This window comes from Festucalex cinctus, chromosome 17, assembly GCF_051991245.1.
Source record: "Festucalex cinctus isolate MCC-2025b chromosome 17, RoL_Fcin_1.0, whole genome shotgun sequence".
Taxonomy (NCBI): Eukaryota; Metazoa; Chordata; class Actinopteri; order Syngnathiformes; family Syngnathidae; genus Festucalex; species Festucalex cinctus.
Genome location: NC_135427.1, coordinates 17,351,849 through 17,365,485, shown reverse-complemented (window position 1 = coordinate 17,365,485; position 13,637 = coordinate 17,351,849). Strand labels below are relative to the sequence as shown.

General features: G+C 38.3%; 2 protein-coding genes across 13 annotated transcripts in view; both read right to left on the bottom strand.

Moving 5' to 3' along the window:
- Nucleotides 1-247: 247 nt before the first annotated feature.
- Nucleotides 248-8,465, bottom strand: hlfb (HLF transcription factor, PAR bZIP family member b). 2 transcript variants are annotated; one of them, XM_077503296.1, is made up of 4 exons: nucleotides 7,942-8,465; nucleotides 6,086-6,412; nucleotides 3,439-3,653; nucleotides 248-2,443 (listed from the first exon to the last, which is right to left on the bottom strand). In XM_077503296.1, exons 1-4 carry the CDS (start codon nucleotides 8,078-8,080, stop codon nucleotides 2,225-2,227), a joined length of 900 nt encoding a protein of 299 aa, XP_077359422.1. In that variant the 5' UTR covers nucleotides 8,081-8,465; the 3' UTR covers nucleotides 248-2,224. The 2 variants fall into 2 exon arrangements, with proteins under 2 accessions (XP_077359422.1, XP_077359423.1); XM_077503297.1 differs by having other exon boundaries at nucleotides 248-2,440; nucleotides 7,942-8,462.
- A 2,021-nt stretch (nucleotides 8,466-10,486) lies between these two features.
- Nucleotides 10,487-13,637, bottom strand: part of stxbp4 (syntaxin binding protein 4) — a 36,239-nt gene continuing 33,088 nt past the window's right edge. For 9 of the 11 annotated variants that reach the window (XM_077502661.1, XM_077502658.1, XM_077502665.1 and 6 more), the window contains 2 exons: nucleotides 11,434-11,491; nucleotides 10,487-11,311 (listed from right to left, as the gene is read on the bottom strand). In XM_077502661.1, coding sequence (XP_077358787.1) covers nucleotides 11,194-11,311; nucleotides 11,434-11,491 — 176 coding nt within the window. In that variant the 3' untranslated portion in view covers nucleotides 10,487-11,193. The remainder of the gene's footprint in view (nucleotides 11,312-11,433; nucleotides 11,492-13,637) is intronic. The other 2 variants (XM_077502659.1, XM_077502660.1) reach the window with 2 other exon arrangements.

Sequence of the window (13,637 nt, the reverse complement as noted above, 5' to 3'; positions counted from 1 at the left end):
AAATGACATCTTTAATATTTTCTTTCCGTTTGACGTCACTGGATCATTTCCAGCCAATTAATCCTGTAGCGTGACGTCATCTGCAGGCGACCGAGATGCAACCTGGCAGCCCATCACAATCATTCATAGTCTGATGGACAAATTCGAAATAACTATATTCTGAAAATATTCAGTCATTTTTGTCTTAACATAATACTAAACTTTTTATTCGAGGCTAAAACGTAAAAAAAAAAAATCTATGGACGACTTTCAAGGCAAAAAAGACGACATTTTATTTGTTTTTATTCATCATGTACATGTGTAAATCAGGATAAATAAAGTAAATTGAGCATAGAAACATCAGAGAGAATAGAAAGATAAATTACACCTTCAGGAAAGAAAAACAAAACAATAACAGTAGAAGTGCTCCATGTCGGGTGATTACATTCAGAGGCCCCACTACAGCCAAACAAAGTCTTTCTTCTAACAAGTGCCCTCATTTGGTGATTCAATTTGGATTCTTTTGAGGTATTTTCAACTATACAAACTGCAGGGAGAAAAAGAAATATAGCTTGCTTAATAATGCCCGTGTAAATGCATCGTCGCCCTGACGGACGCTTGATACAGTGAACCCCCGTTTTGTCGCGGCTCATTATTTACTAATTGTTTATTTTGTTCACTAATGTGAGAATATTGTCACATATGTTGTTCATGTTTCTCCGGTTATTGCAAGGTTATTCGTTTTTCGTCAGGGTTCATTCAAGTTCAAACGGTGGCCAGAAAGTTTTTTTTTGTTTTGTTTTTTAAGCCTTTCAAATAACCGTATACGGTTCAAATGGTTGCCGAAAGTATTCCCAACGACAAACAAGGGTTCACTGTATTCAAATGTATATTCTTCATTTGACTGCATTGCAATACTGTAGTGCTTCAAGTCGTGTAACCAAAACCCAAACATATACCACAAAATATCCACAGCTGTACAAAAACAACGCAGTATACAAACATTTCAATTTGAAAAGGTTTAGTTTTTGGTCTGCTGTACTAAAGTTAACATGTAACACACAAATACTTGACAGTATACATTCATGTCAGCACTGAGCTACGCACAAAAAAAAAAAAAAAAAGTACAAAATTTGTCAAAGGATTATTGCACTAATAATTCACTGAAGATCAAAAAAAAAATGTCAGGTCAACAAGCAAATGTTTGCTTTGTTGACAGTAAAATTCAAAATTCAATGATTGAATATGTTTGTGGATGGAATTATGTTAGATTTTTTTTTTTTTAATGTCACAACTTGTTGCAGGTTGGAGGCTAACTGCTAAAGTGCTAGCTGGTGCTAACTCAAGGCGGAGCTAAAAGTTGTGCAGAAGGGAAACTTTTTTTTTTTTGCACAAAAAATAATGAAAATAGTTTAATAAAATAATTATTTTCCATTTGTTTTTTGTTATTATTTGTAATGCATTTATTGTAACAAAGCATTTATTTATAAAATATATTAAATATATTATGTAAATGTGTTTTTATTTTGTTATTGAATTTTGTATATAATATTTTCCTAAATATATATAATGTGTTCTCTTTGGGTTCATTTTTTTTCTTCCTGTTTTCATGACCTGTCAAAGCTTGAAAAGAAAACAAAAGCGTTACAAAAATAACCGATTTGTGGATCAAAATCCTGTTTTTGTGTGTGTTTTTGGCATTTTCTGTTCTTTGTAGCCACATCCATATTTGTGGTATAAAAATACTGCTGAGAAGATAGTAAAACACACACACACACACAAAAAAAAGGTGGACATCAGAAGGCAGCGACGCGCACGCACGCACGCACGTGTGCACAGGTGCATGCTGGGAAAGGGAGGTACAGCAAAGACAAATCTGCTCTCTCATTGGCTGGACTCCATTAAGGGGCGGAGCAAAGCGCTGACGAGGCCCGACAAAAGAAGAAGTAAAAGAAAGTAAAATGGCTGACTTCCTTTTCAATTTCAACTTTGTTTTTTTGCATCTGGTTTGACTTTTGAGTGAATTTGAGGGGGTTGAATTTGTGACCCTGCCCTAAAATACAAAAAAAAAAAAAAAAAAAAAATGTCCCCAGGATGCACACAGATGCCAAAATCAATTCCAAGGGGGCCTTCGCGCCACTTGCTGCTTCACCTGCAAATGAGTCAAGCCAATCAGGACTGTGGAGTGGAGGTGTGTGTGTGAGTGGGGGTGTGCGTGTGTGTGTGTGCGCGGGCACGAGGGCCCTCACAGGCGGCCATGTTGGGCCTCATACTTGGCCAGGACGCTCTTGGTGCGTCCGAGCTCCTTGCGCAGCTCGCCCACTTCCTGCCTGAGCGCCAAATTCTCCTTCTCCAAGAAGCCGGCCCGGATGGCGATCTGGTTCTCCTTCAGGCGCCGGGCGTCGCGCGACCGCTTGGCCGCCATGTTGTTCTTCCGGCGCCGGGCCCAGTACTTGTCGTCCTGCTCAAAGATAACCACAGAAGCGACGTCACTTCCCCACAACGGGCCATCGGGACAGCTTCAAAGAAACGCCTTCGCTTCAAGCCTCTTCAAAATTGGTTTCAACCTGCCTTTGGTTTAAACCCGTTTTACATTCAAACTGGTTTCAACCTGACTTCAATTTAAACCTGTTATATATTCAAACTGGTTTCAACCAGACTTCAGTTTAAACCTGTTTCATGTTCAAACTGGTTTCAACCTGACTTCAGTTTAAACCTGTTTCATGTTCAAACTGGTTTCAACCTGACTCCAGTTTAAACCTGTTTCATGTTCAAACTGGTTTCAACCTGACTTCAGTTTAAACCTGTTTCATGTTCAAACTGGTTTCAACCTGACTCCAGTTTAAACCTGTTTCATGTTCAAACTGGTTTCAACCTGACTTCAGTTTAAACCTGTTTCATGTTCAAACTGGTTTCAACGTGACTTCAGTTTAAACTTGTTTTATGTTCTAACTGGTTTCAACCTGACTTCAGTTTAAACCTGTTTCATGTTCATAATGGTTTCAATCTGACTTAGTTTAAACCTGTTTCATGTTTAAACTGGTTTCAACTTGACTCAAGTTTAAATCTGTTTCATGTTTAAACTGGCTTCAACCAGACTTTAGTTTCAACTCTGTTCAGACATGTTTAATCCTGCAGTCAGTTTAAGCCCGTTTTAGCCAGATTTAATGTAAACACAATTAGGCCTCCCAACTGTTGAAATTTGCTTCCTATTAAAAGCCGCCTTCTGTTTCAAACTGATTCAACTTGTCTGTTAGAACCAGTCCAGACCTGCTGACACCTGTCTTCCATTCAAACCGGCCTTCATTTCAAGAGCAGTTTAAACACATTTACACGTTTGAACACGTTGACACCAGTTTAAAGCTGCTTTCGAATCAAAGCTGTTAAAAGCCACCTGGTGATTTTGAATCCATTAAAAAACGGATCCAATCAGGCAAACGAGCACCAGCTCCAAATTACCTTCAGATCTTCGGGGATGAAGACCTTGCGAGCCTTCTTGATCATGGGCTGAGGTTTCAGCTCCTCGGCCGTGAACTTGCGTTTGCGCGGGTCGAACACTTCCTGGCCCGGAACGCTGGACAGCGCCAGGTCGGCCGGGTCCGGCTCGTAGCCCACCGGAACCTGGATGGAGTCTGGGTCGATGGGACTCGGCGTGTTTCTGAAGTTCGGGAGACCTGCAGGACAACAACAAGACTTTTTCCATCCTCTTTTATTGCCACAACATTTGCATGTGCATATTGAGCAAGTTGATGCTGTGACAGACTGCGGCCAGCAGGTGGCGACAGATGCAAAGTGTTCTCCAAAGCGCTTCTGCAGGCATAACTCAAATCTGACAGGTTACAAGGACACGTCATAAGAAGAAAGTCATCAAACAATAAAATCTGACTCAGGTCGCTGACAAGGATTTACGAGCTTAACAAGTGGGACAAATTTAAACCTGCATTCACTTGTACGTCATTAAATCTGTTCAACCGGTTTCAATCCTAAACTCACTTTTTTTTTTTTTTTTTTACCTATTTCACTTTTCTTCTGCCTTCCATTCAAACCTGTCCACACCTGTGAAACCGGTGACCTTTTTTGTACTCATTTGAAACTTGTTTTCAAAGAGCGTTTGTCATATTATATAGCTTGTCTGTGACCTCACCAGCTCGCCGCACAAGATGGCTGCCGTTAAGGCAACCATTCCACGTTACACGCTCACGCTAGTCAGACAGAGTTTGTGTTTGTGGAGTCGACCTACAAAGTCTTTTTTTTGCTGAGCAGAGTGGCTGACAAAAAAACAGAATGTAGCACCTCAAGCCCACTGGGTGGCGCTGTTGCTATTTGGTGTCAGCAAAAACACAAAACCCACCACCACCTAAACTTGACTTCTTCCGGAATAATAAAGCGCACGCGCACGTTTCAAGTCATACAGATCACACACAAACACTTTTACAGTAACATAACACGCATACACATTCCATTTAAATTCACATTCAATAAAAACACATACACTAACAGTAGCTACAACTAGGGGTGTGCCAAAAAAAGTCAATTCTCATTTAGTATGATTCAGAATCGATTTTAAATGTCCCCAAAATCTGAAATGATTTGATACCGTCTTGCCCTTGTTTGTGTACTGGGAAACGCTGTTCATGTTGTACCCGATTTGGCCACTTAGGGGCAGTGTGGTTTTTTTTTTTTTTTGTTTTTTTATCATGCCGGTGAGTAATGTTAAGATGCTTCTCTGTTGACATTCCTGAAGCGTTTTTGTATGAATAGTCGTTTTATGTTTTTTTAACGATAAAAATGCCGCGAGTAGCACGCTAATTAGCATTAGCATGTAAGACTAGAGTTGATCATGACAATTCTTTGCACATCTATAGATTGAAACAGAAATCATTGTCAATCCAACCATTTGGAATCAAAAATCGATTCTGAATCGAATCACACACCCAAAAATCGGAATCGAATCTAATCGTGAGACGAGTCATAGATTCTCTAGGGATCCATATTTCTATTAGTTTAAAAAAAAATTCCACACTTTTATATTAACAAGAGTACGAAAACATTTGTGTACATTTTAGCATACATTTAGAACAGATATAAAACCTATGATTAATTGTGAGTTAACGATTGAATTCATGCAATTAGTTATGATTAATAATTTTAATAGCATGACACCCTTATTAAAAATACAAATCAAAAACTGGGTCAAATTGACCCATGTAGTGGGTCGGTCCAATTTTTCACCAAAATTGAGTTATTTTTGACCCATCTGTTTTTAGTGTGCATAAATCATTAGTATAAAATTGTTTAACTCATTGACTGGCAGCCATTTTGACTGAAGCAACCTTCTGGCTGTTTTTCTGGATTTTGACTGATTTCAAAAGGCCCAAATAACATTGTGTTCTATTGCTATCAAATCATGGAACCTACCAAAAGAAAGATTTCATCAGGGAAAATAAGTATATTTCTATCTGTTTCCATTTTGCAGCAATTAGCATTAGAATATAGCCAAGTTTCATCGCTATTCACATTCCTGGTGAAAACAATGTCAAAAAGAGCTTGTTGCAACAAGGTCCTGGTTGATCTCTTATACTCTGCTGCCACCTGATGGATGTTTTTTTTTTTTAAATAACTACCATTGCTTTAAGACACCTCTCCATGTCAGAAGCTGAATCAAAGCCTTCTGTATGCTCTTGCATAATTAAAAAAAAAAACTTTAAAAAAACAAAAACATTTTTGAGAGTGAAGGACAAAGTATTAAAAAACGTGTTTACATGTTTTTGGGACTGAATGAGTTAACTTTGTGTCATGATATCAATAAAAAAAAAAAAAAATCGACAAAAGTTGAATCGAGTTTCGATATTTGAGTTTTCTCTCTTTTTCTAAACATTGAAAAAATGACTTGTGCGATTATACTAATAGGCTAAGAATGTTTGCTAACATGCTAATGCTTTATGCTAATCAAGCTAATGCACGCAAGGGGTGCTCTGTTGCTAGGATACGTTTCCAAGTCAAACAACAAAGGCAAGACAATTAGCAGGAACTTTTGGTTCCCGGAAAAGTACAAAAAAAAAAAAGGGGGGGGGGGGGGGGCGGTCCATCCTGAATGCAAACGTACCTGCAGGCCTGTTGTTGGGGTTTCTGAGCAGACAAGCGTTGTGAATGGAAGAGACGGCGTGGCTGCTGAGATTCATCATAGACGGCGGCGGTGGGGGCGGGCCCCGGATGACCGGCGGCGGGACCCCGAGAGCGATGTGCTGCTGCTGCTGGGGGGCGGGGCTAGTGGGGATGCCGTTCTCACACAGAAACTCCTCCAGGTCCATGTACTCCATTTGGAAGTAGTCGCCGTCGTACGGGAGCGTCTTGTCCCACAGGGTGGGCCCCAGGAAGGCCGACTGCGGTGGGCTGTACTCCTCCTCCAGATTCTTCTCCTTCTCCACAAACGCTGACCACAAAAAAACAAAAAACAAAACAAAAAAACTAATGAAAACACCTTCAATTCAAATCCTTCAATTCCAAACCAGTATGAGTACATTACTAGTTCCTGATTGTAAACAACCACAAGCGGCAGCCAAAAGAACGCATACCTTGAAATGAGGGCAAGTACCTGCCCAATATGGCTCCATCTCAGGGGGCGGCCATTTTGAAACTTGCTGTCAAAATGAAAATGACATCATAGTTGCTCAGATAATACTCAATCGAGGCTCACCATTTTTTTTTTTCTGAGCTAGGTCATGTTACATGTCACAAGCTGAGCCGTGATTGGGGGTTAAGCAATTATGATGTCATCTTCAGTCGACAACAAATGGCAAAATGGCCGCCCAAGACGGTGCAAAACAGGTGCATTTTGATATGTCATTCATATTCTACAGATCTCAATGTTTTGGGGGCACATTGAACATATTATTGTAAAGTTTTGATTTTCTTTATTGGGGTGGATTTTGACTTCCCTTTTAAACAAAGGTTACTACCGGGAAAAATTATTACAAAGAACTGGTACGACTAAGAAGTTACAATAAGGAAGTTCAATTTTGGATTACTGTAAGTTATTATCAGTAATATTAAACTGAAGGATAAATTATGTAAGTAACATATAGACTTAGTTAATAACTGTAATCGTTGCCAAAAGTAAATGTTCATTTCCAGAAGTTAAAATAAACTTATTTTTTTAGGATTATCACTGCAGCAGAAGGAATACTTCTTTATGTACTTTCATGTACAAGGAAGTGATTATAGAGAAGAGTTAATGCAACTAACAGTCATTTACGAGCACACTTTTCGTGTCAAATAGTTGAGATGTGGGTCAGTTTCGAAAAGGAAAGTTACTTTCAGGAATACTACTAGGACGAAAGTAATTGTTACAAACAGGATATAAAGGAAGAAGTTAGTAATTGTATGCACATTATAAAGAGCTGAAAAGAAGCAATGTTTGAAACGCAAGCATGCTGCCAACATATTACTTATTATTTTGATTTGGAATGACAACGATGATAACTTAATTGGTCATAACAAAATGTCCTTTTTGATGTCACCCCCAAAAATAATCGGATGATTTGATCATTAATGTATTTTTACATATTTGGACAATTATTGATCTAATTTACTCGTCATAATAATGATGATATGTTACAAAAAAAAACATCAAGGACGAGACATGCCGCCGTGCTTTCGTTTGTGACATAACGTTGTGCAACCTACATGTTTTATTTTCGGACTCGAAAGCAACGTTTCGTGTCATGAGAGTCCATCACAATGCAACAAATTATATCATGATATTCTTCTTATTTGCATGCATTCCCTCAGCAAGGGCACACTTTGGGAAAAAAATAAAACAAAATCAACAACATGAACTCACTCAATCAAGTTTTGTCGAGTGCATGTGCACGTACGTTTCATCAAAGCGACACGCAGCCAAAACGTGACTTTATACTGCAAAATGATGTTCTTGTGCCAAAAAAAAAGATGTTTGTTTACCGTCATGGTGGAGCTGCTTGCAGGGGAGCTTGACGGGATTCTCCAGCAACGACTTGAGGACGCCGTGCGCCGCGACGGCGGCGACGGGCACCGAAGTTGCGTTCAGGGCGCTCGCGTGCACTCGGGACATCGCGTTCATCCCGAAACCAACCCACAACAAGACGGAAGAACCTCCGCAAGAGTCGATAAAGAAAACAAAACTAGCAAAACACAAGAGGGAGCGTGGAGCCTTTCGCTGTCGTGTCACGAGATCGAGCGCAAAAACAAGAGTGATGAGCGTGGTCGGTCGGGCGCGCGCACGACGAGCGGCGGCGAGCACGTCTCGGACCGAAGCGAGCTTTCCGAGCGACTCTTTCAAATCGACTCGCAAAACGACACCAAGTTGCCTCCGAAAAAAGAACTTCCGTTTCGAGACGAGCGAACGACGTCGAAAGTTGAAAGTTTGTTTCGGTCATCGAACGTTAAAATGTACACAACGGCGACGAAAATAATCTTGGAGTCGTCGGGCACGGGTGTGTGTTGAGTCACAAAAAACCAATCGTTCCTTGTGCTCGCAGGGCTGCTGACGTCACTGCTAAAGACACGCCCCCGCGTGGATTCAAGCAGTGAACCGGAAAACTGCGCACAACATAAGAAAACAAATCGAAACGATAACATTTAAAAACAAAACTTGCTCAGGAAAATAACGTCAACAATGAGAAGGCTTGAATTTGACTTATTAATCTTTAAACACTATTTTTTCATTTGCTACTAAAAAAAAGTCAACATAAATTTAGTCACAAAAAATCCATTTAAATCACATTTAAAAACAAATGAAAGAAGAAAATCCAGGCATTTAATTTAGTCAACATTTTATTTTATTTTTTTTTCAGAACGAGAGGATTAAATGGCCTAATTACAATAAAACACTTCATGACAGACTATTTTAGTCTTATTAAAATATATATTAATGACATGGTTTTGTAAATTATTTCAGTTTCAATAATTTTATTACTTTAATTGAAATCAATGACAGATCTTTATGGCTAGTTTGATGTAATTGATTGAATGATTAATGTATTAATTAAACAAAATAATAATTGTAAAATAAAATAAATGCCCTTTGATTTGGAAATCACAACCCTCATTCGTCACAATCGCACTTTTGAAAATGACGTTTTTCTTTTTAGTCTCCACGCACACAAACACGCACGCGAGCACGCGCACTCGATACGCGCACAAGCCCACCGAGGAATGCCGGGTCACATGAGTGGGCCGGCTTGACCTACTTCTAACCAATCAGAGGCCAGAGCCGACTCAAATCGCCACGCCCCCTCCATCCCAGCCTTGTCACGTTGAACCTCATGTGCTCCACACCGAGAGCAAAACAAACTGAGACGAAGGAAGCAAGAACACAAGCCAAAGAAAGTTTTGAACGCAAGAAATGTTGCATATTAAAATATGTACTACAAATGATCAGATGAGAACACCTTTATTAGTCCCAAAACGGGCACATTTGCTAAAGTTATGAAGCGAGCCTTCGCGTGTGACGTCAACATGTACCGTATGCATATTTATGGAAGGAAATAAGAATAAAAATAAAAACATACGTGTGTCAATTAAGCCTACATCATGCACACGCATATGTGAAGCTAGTTTATAAATATGAAGTATAGCGACCACAATCTGCGGTTGAGCTGGCGGTCACACGGGTCCGAGGCGACCATCACAAAGTCTCCCTGGCAACGGTTGCTACGGCGATATTGTTTTGACCTTTGCCAGGGCTGAAGAAAGTAGGGCGATGATGAGTACGCGGGACAAACGCCTCCGGGTGGTGGGGGGTTGGGGTGTAGGCCCACTCAACGGATGGCACCCCCTAGTGGACCGCGAGGACAACCTGATGGGTTTCCATGGCGACCGGTTGACGCGATAACCGAAGACAAAAACAAACAAAATGGCGACAACATTTATTATAAAACAGCCCGGATGTCATTTTATCGGATGCCCTTTATTTTCACGTCATATCATTTGCTGACGTGTTGTGTATTTATAATTGTTTTGGTAGCATTTCATTTGAAGGTTCATGTTGACATTTGTTCGCGTTTTTTTTTTCTTTGCTGTGGCTTCATTTGATTTGGGATTATTATGGATTATTCCCATGATACGTCACCGCTGGTGCTCACTTCCAACTCCTCTCATAAAAATCACGTTAGCATCATGTTAGCACAAACTGCCGCCACCCTAAAACAAAATGGCGTGGAAGTGTCTGATTTGCACGTTGATGTTTGTAATGCGTGTCAAGGTTGCTGGTTGTGTATTGAACGGGATTTTTTTTTCGCAGCCTTCCAGTTGCACGCTCGCTATAAATAACTCTGCACGCACACGCTGCTTGATCCCGTCCGTCAAGTAATCAGATTACGGGAGTCTTTTATTCAGTTACTTTGTGTGTGCGTGTGGGGGAGCAGGGTGGGGCACAGACGCCAACACACACTCACATTGATTTGTCTCTACAACATAACAACAGCGTGTGTGTTTGTGTTCAATTTATAAATAATGAGCGTCAAGATTACCACAAGAAAAGTTTATTTTTGAATGAATAGATGTTCAGGTCATTTCCACTCCATACTTTCTTCAGCTTTCTGATTGGCTCGCTTGTTTTGAACATTCCATCTTGTTTTCCTCTTAGTTTCGAAGCATACTTATAGGGCAGGAAAGTTTCCATAGCAACAACAAATACCTCCATCTTCCTATTCTATGAAAAAGAGGCAAATTAATACTGAATAAAAAGATCAATTTAACACCAAGACTAGCAAGAAAAACAGAAAAGAAAAAAAATAAACAAAAACAATATGTAACAAAACGTAAAAAAAAAAAAAAGTTCCAGAAAATGGCAGATAACAAATACAAAAAGGTAAAATAAAAAATAAAAAATCAACAAAAAACACAAAATATGTGACAGACACTAAAAAATGTCACAAAAAGATAAATAAAACAAACAAAATGGCAACCAAAAACAAAACAGAAAGGGAACAAGAACACCAAAAAATACAACAAAAAGAGAAAATCGGACAAAAAATGAATACAAAATAAAAGACAAACACGTAAAAACAACATGGAAAAACAGACCCCAAAAACAACAAAAACAAAACGTGGAAGAGAAAATTACATTTAAAAAAAAAAAAGCAAAAAAGAACAAGTGCGATCGTTTCCTCTCGAATTAGTACTTGTACTCACACAATTAGTTCCCATAGCAACAAGAAGCTCCTCCTCCTCCTAAATTTTCATCTCCCGATCCCTGTTTGCGGGCTCCGATGATGTCGTCGTCATTGTCGTCGTCGTCGTCATGGTGACGGCCATCGGCGAGCTCCACGAGGTGGTTTGCGTTACATGACTATCATAAAAGAGGAGACGTCACGTGACGGCAGGGAAAAACAAAAAAGGTTGCCATGGTAAGGATAACATTAGCAAGAAATCAACTTGGCAGCGACGGACGGACGAGCGCGGAATACGTACTTGATGAAGTACTTGATACCGTGCTCCGTGTACGCCTCCTCCCAGCCGTAAGGAAGAGCTGCCGTGCATGCACACACATACAGTCAACTTGGCCTACAGATAATGTCAACAATCCTTTACCATCAATAGATTCTATTGAAAAAGGGGTGCCTCAAAGCTCCTAACTGGAACCCTTGACACACTTACAGTACAACCTTAATTAAATGACAAAATGGAAACAAAACAATTGGGGGAAAAAATGTGAAAAATGGCAAAAATGTATCAGAAACAACAATTATCTTAACAGGCTAAATAATAATAAAAAAAATAAAATAAAAAAAAAAGCAACAAAAACAAACAAAAAAAACCTTAAAATTTCAGCAAAAAGAGACAGACCATGTGAAAGACAGAAAGAAAGAATGAAAGAAAAATAAATACCAAGAGTGAATAATTCAACAAAAAGCTAGAGAAAGAACCCCCAAAAAAACATTCACTTACAATGCAATCTTATCACCTTTGCTAACAAAATGCACCAAAATGACAAAATGGAAACAAAACAAAGACATTTGAAGAAGCTGTGAAATATGGTAAAAATGTGACAGAAATAACAAATATCTTAACAGACTAAATAAATAAAAAAAAATAAAATAAAAAGCAACAAAAACAGACACAAAAAAAGTTACAATTTCAGCAAAAAGAAAGTGACAAACCATGTGAAAGAATGAAAGAAAAAATAAATAAATGCCAAAGCTGAATAATTCAACAATAAGCTAGAGAAGGAAGAAAAACAAAACAAAACAAAACAAAAACAACCTGTCACAAACATTCGTTTACAGTACAACAATATCATCTTTGCTAACAAAATGCACCAAAATGACAAAATTCAAAGACATTTGAAAAAAAATTGTGAGAAATTGCAAAAATGTACCAGAAACAACAAATATCTTAACAGGCTACATAATTAAAAATACAAACAAACAAAAAAGCAATAAAAACAAACACAAAAAAAGTTAAAATTTCAGCAAAAAGAAAGTGACAGACCATGTGAAAGAAACAAACAAAGACTGAATAATTCAACAAAAATCTAGAGAAGGAACAAAACAAAACAAACAATAGCAATCAAACCAAAAATATGCACCAAAACGCGAAGTGATTAACTAACAGCAACGATGTCATTCTTCCTTATTGACATCATGTCATGAGCTGGTCAACGAGTCGTCGTTATTACAAACACTTTTATGACCCCGTTTGCTCATGTCAACGTGCGCTGGTCGTGTTTTGTTTGTGCTTGTGTCAGATGAGCACCAAAAAAAAAAAAACTGTGTTTTTCTCTGGAAGTGGAGAGCAGCCTGCACTCACTCACTCGTCAGCCCCTTCGAGCGAGTACACGCAAAGGTGACGAGGAGGAAGATGAGGAAGAGCTTTTGTGAGAGCCACAATAGAAAGTGGGACAAATAATCAGACAAGATCAACATCTGGCAGGTCAGAGATGACCACAAAAAATAAAGTCAATAGACCAAGAAGATAAAATGAACCAAAAAAAAATCTTAAGAAGGGGAAGGTAAGAAACTTAATGTAAAAAATTTGTATTAAAAAATAAAAACGTCAGACTAAAACTCCAAAAAGACAAAAAGCTAAAACAAAAATAAGGAAAAAAAAAAAAAAAGACCAAACAAAAACTGAACACAAAATATGATAAAATGCAACAGACAAAAAAAAAATGTGAGCAAAAAATAGACATTAAGCAGTCAGATGTCAGAGAAGGAAAACATCATTGGCAAGTTCCAAAGTGACACATTTCCTGATTAGAAAGGACTCAAAAAAGGCTCCAAAAATCGACTGCAAGAAAAAAACAAAAACAAAAAAAAACTAGACAAAAAAAACTGACCAAAAATGGACACCAAAAAAATAAGAGAGGAAAACAAAAAAATGTAATAGAAAATGCAAGACAAAAAAATCAAAAATAAAACAAAACCAACAAAAAATGCATAAAAAGACATAATTTCAAAAAACACAAAAAACACGCACTGAACAAAAACAGCAAAAATGACACAAACATAAATAAACAGAAAAATGGCAAAAACTAGAAGTGACAAAGGTTTTATTGAAAGAAACATTGCAACAAAAAATGAAAAATGACAAAAAACAAAAAAATCCACAAAAAAATTCACCAACTTTTACCAAAAGCAACAATTTTTTTTATTGAAAGATAAACATTGCAAAAA

Coding starts and splice junctions, on each gene's coding strand:
- hlfb (XM_077503296.1), bottom strand. CDS start 8,080: ATGAACGCGATGTCCCGAGTGCACGCGAGCGCCCTGAACGCAACTTCG. Junction 3,654..6,085: donor CCCCAACAACAGGCCTGCAG/GTACGTTTGCAT, acceptor GTTGTCCTGCAG/GTCTCCCGAACTTCAGAAAC. Junction 2,444..3,438: donor TCATCCCCGAAGATCTGAAG/GTAATTTGGAGC, acceptor GTTATCTTTGAG/CAGGACGACAAGTACTGGGC.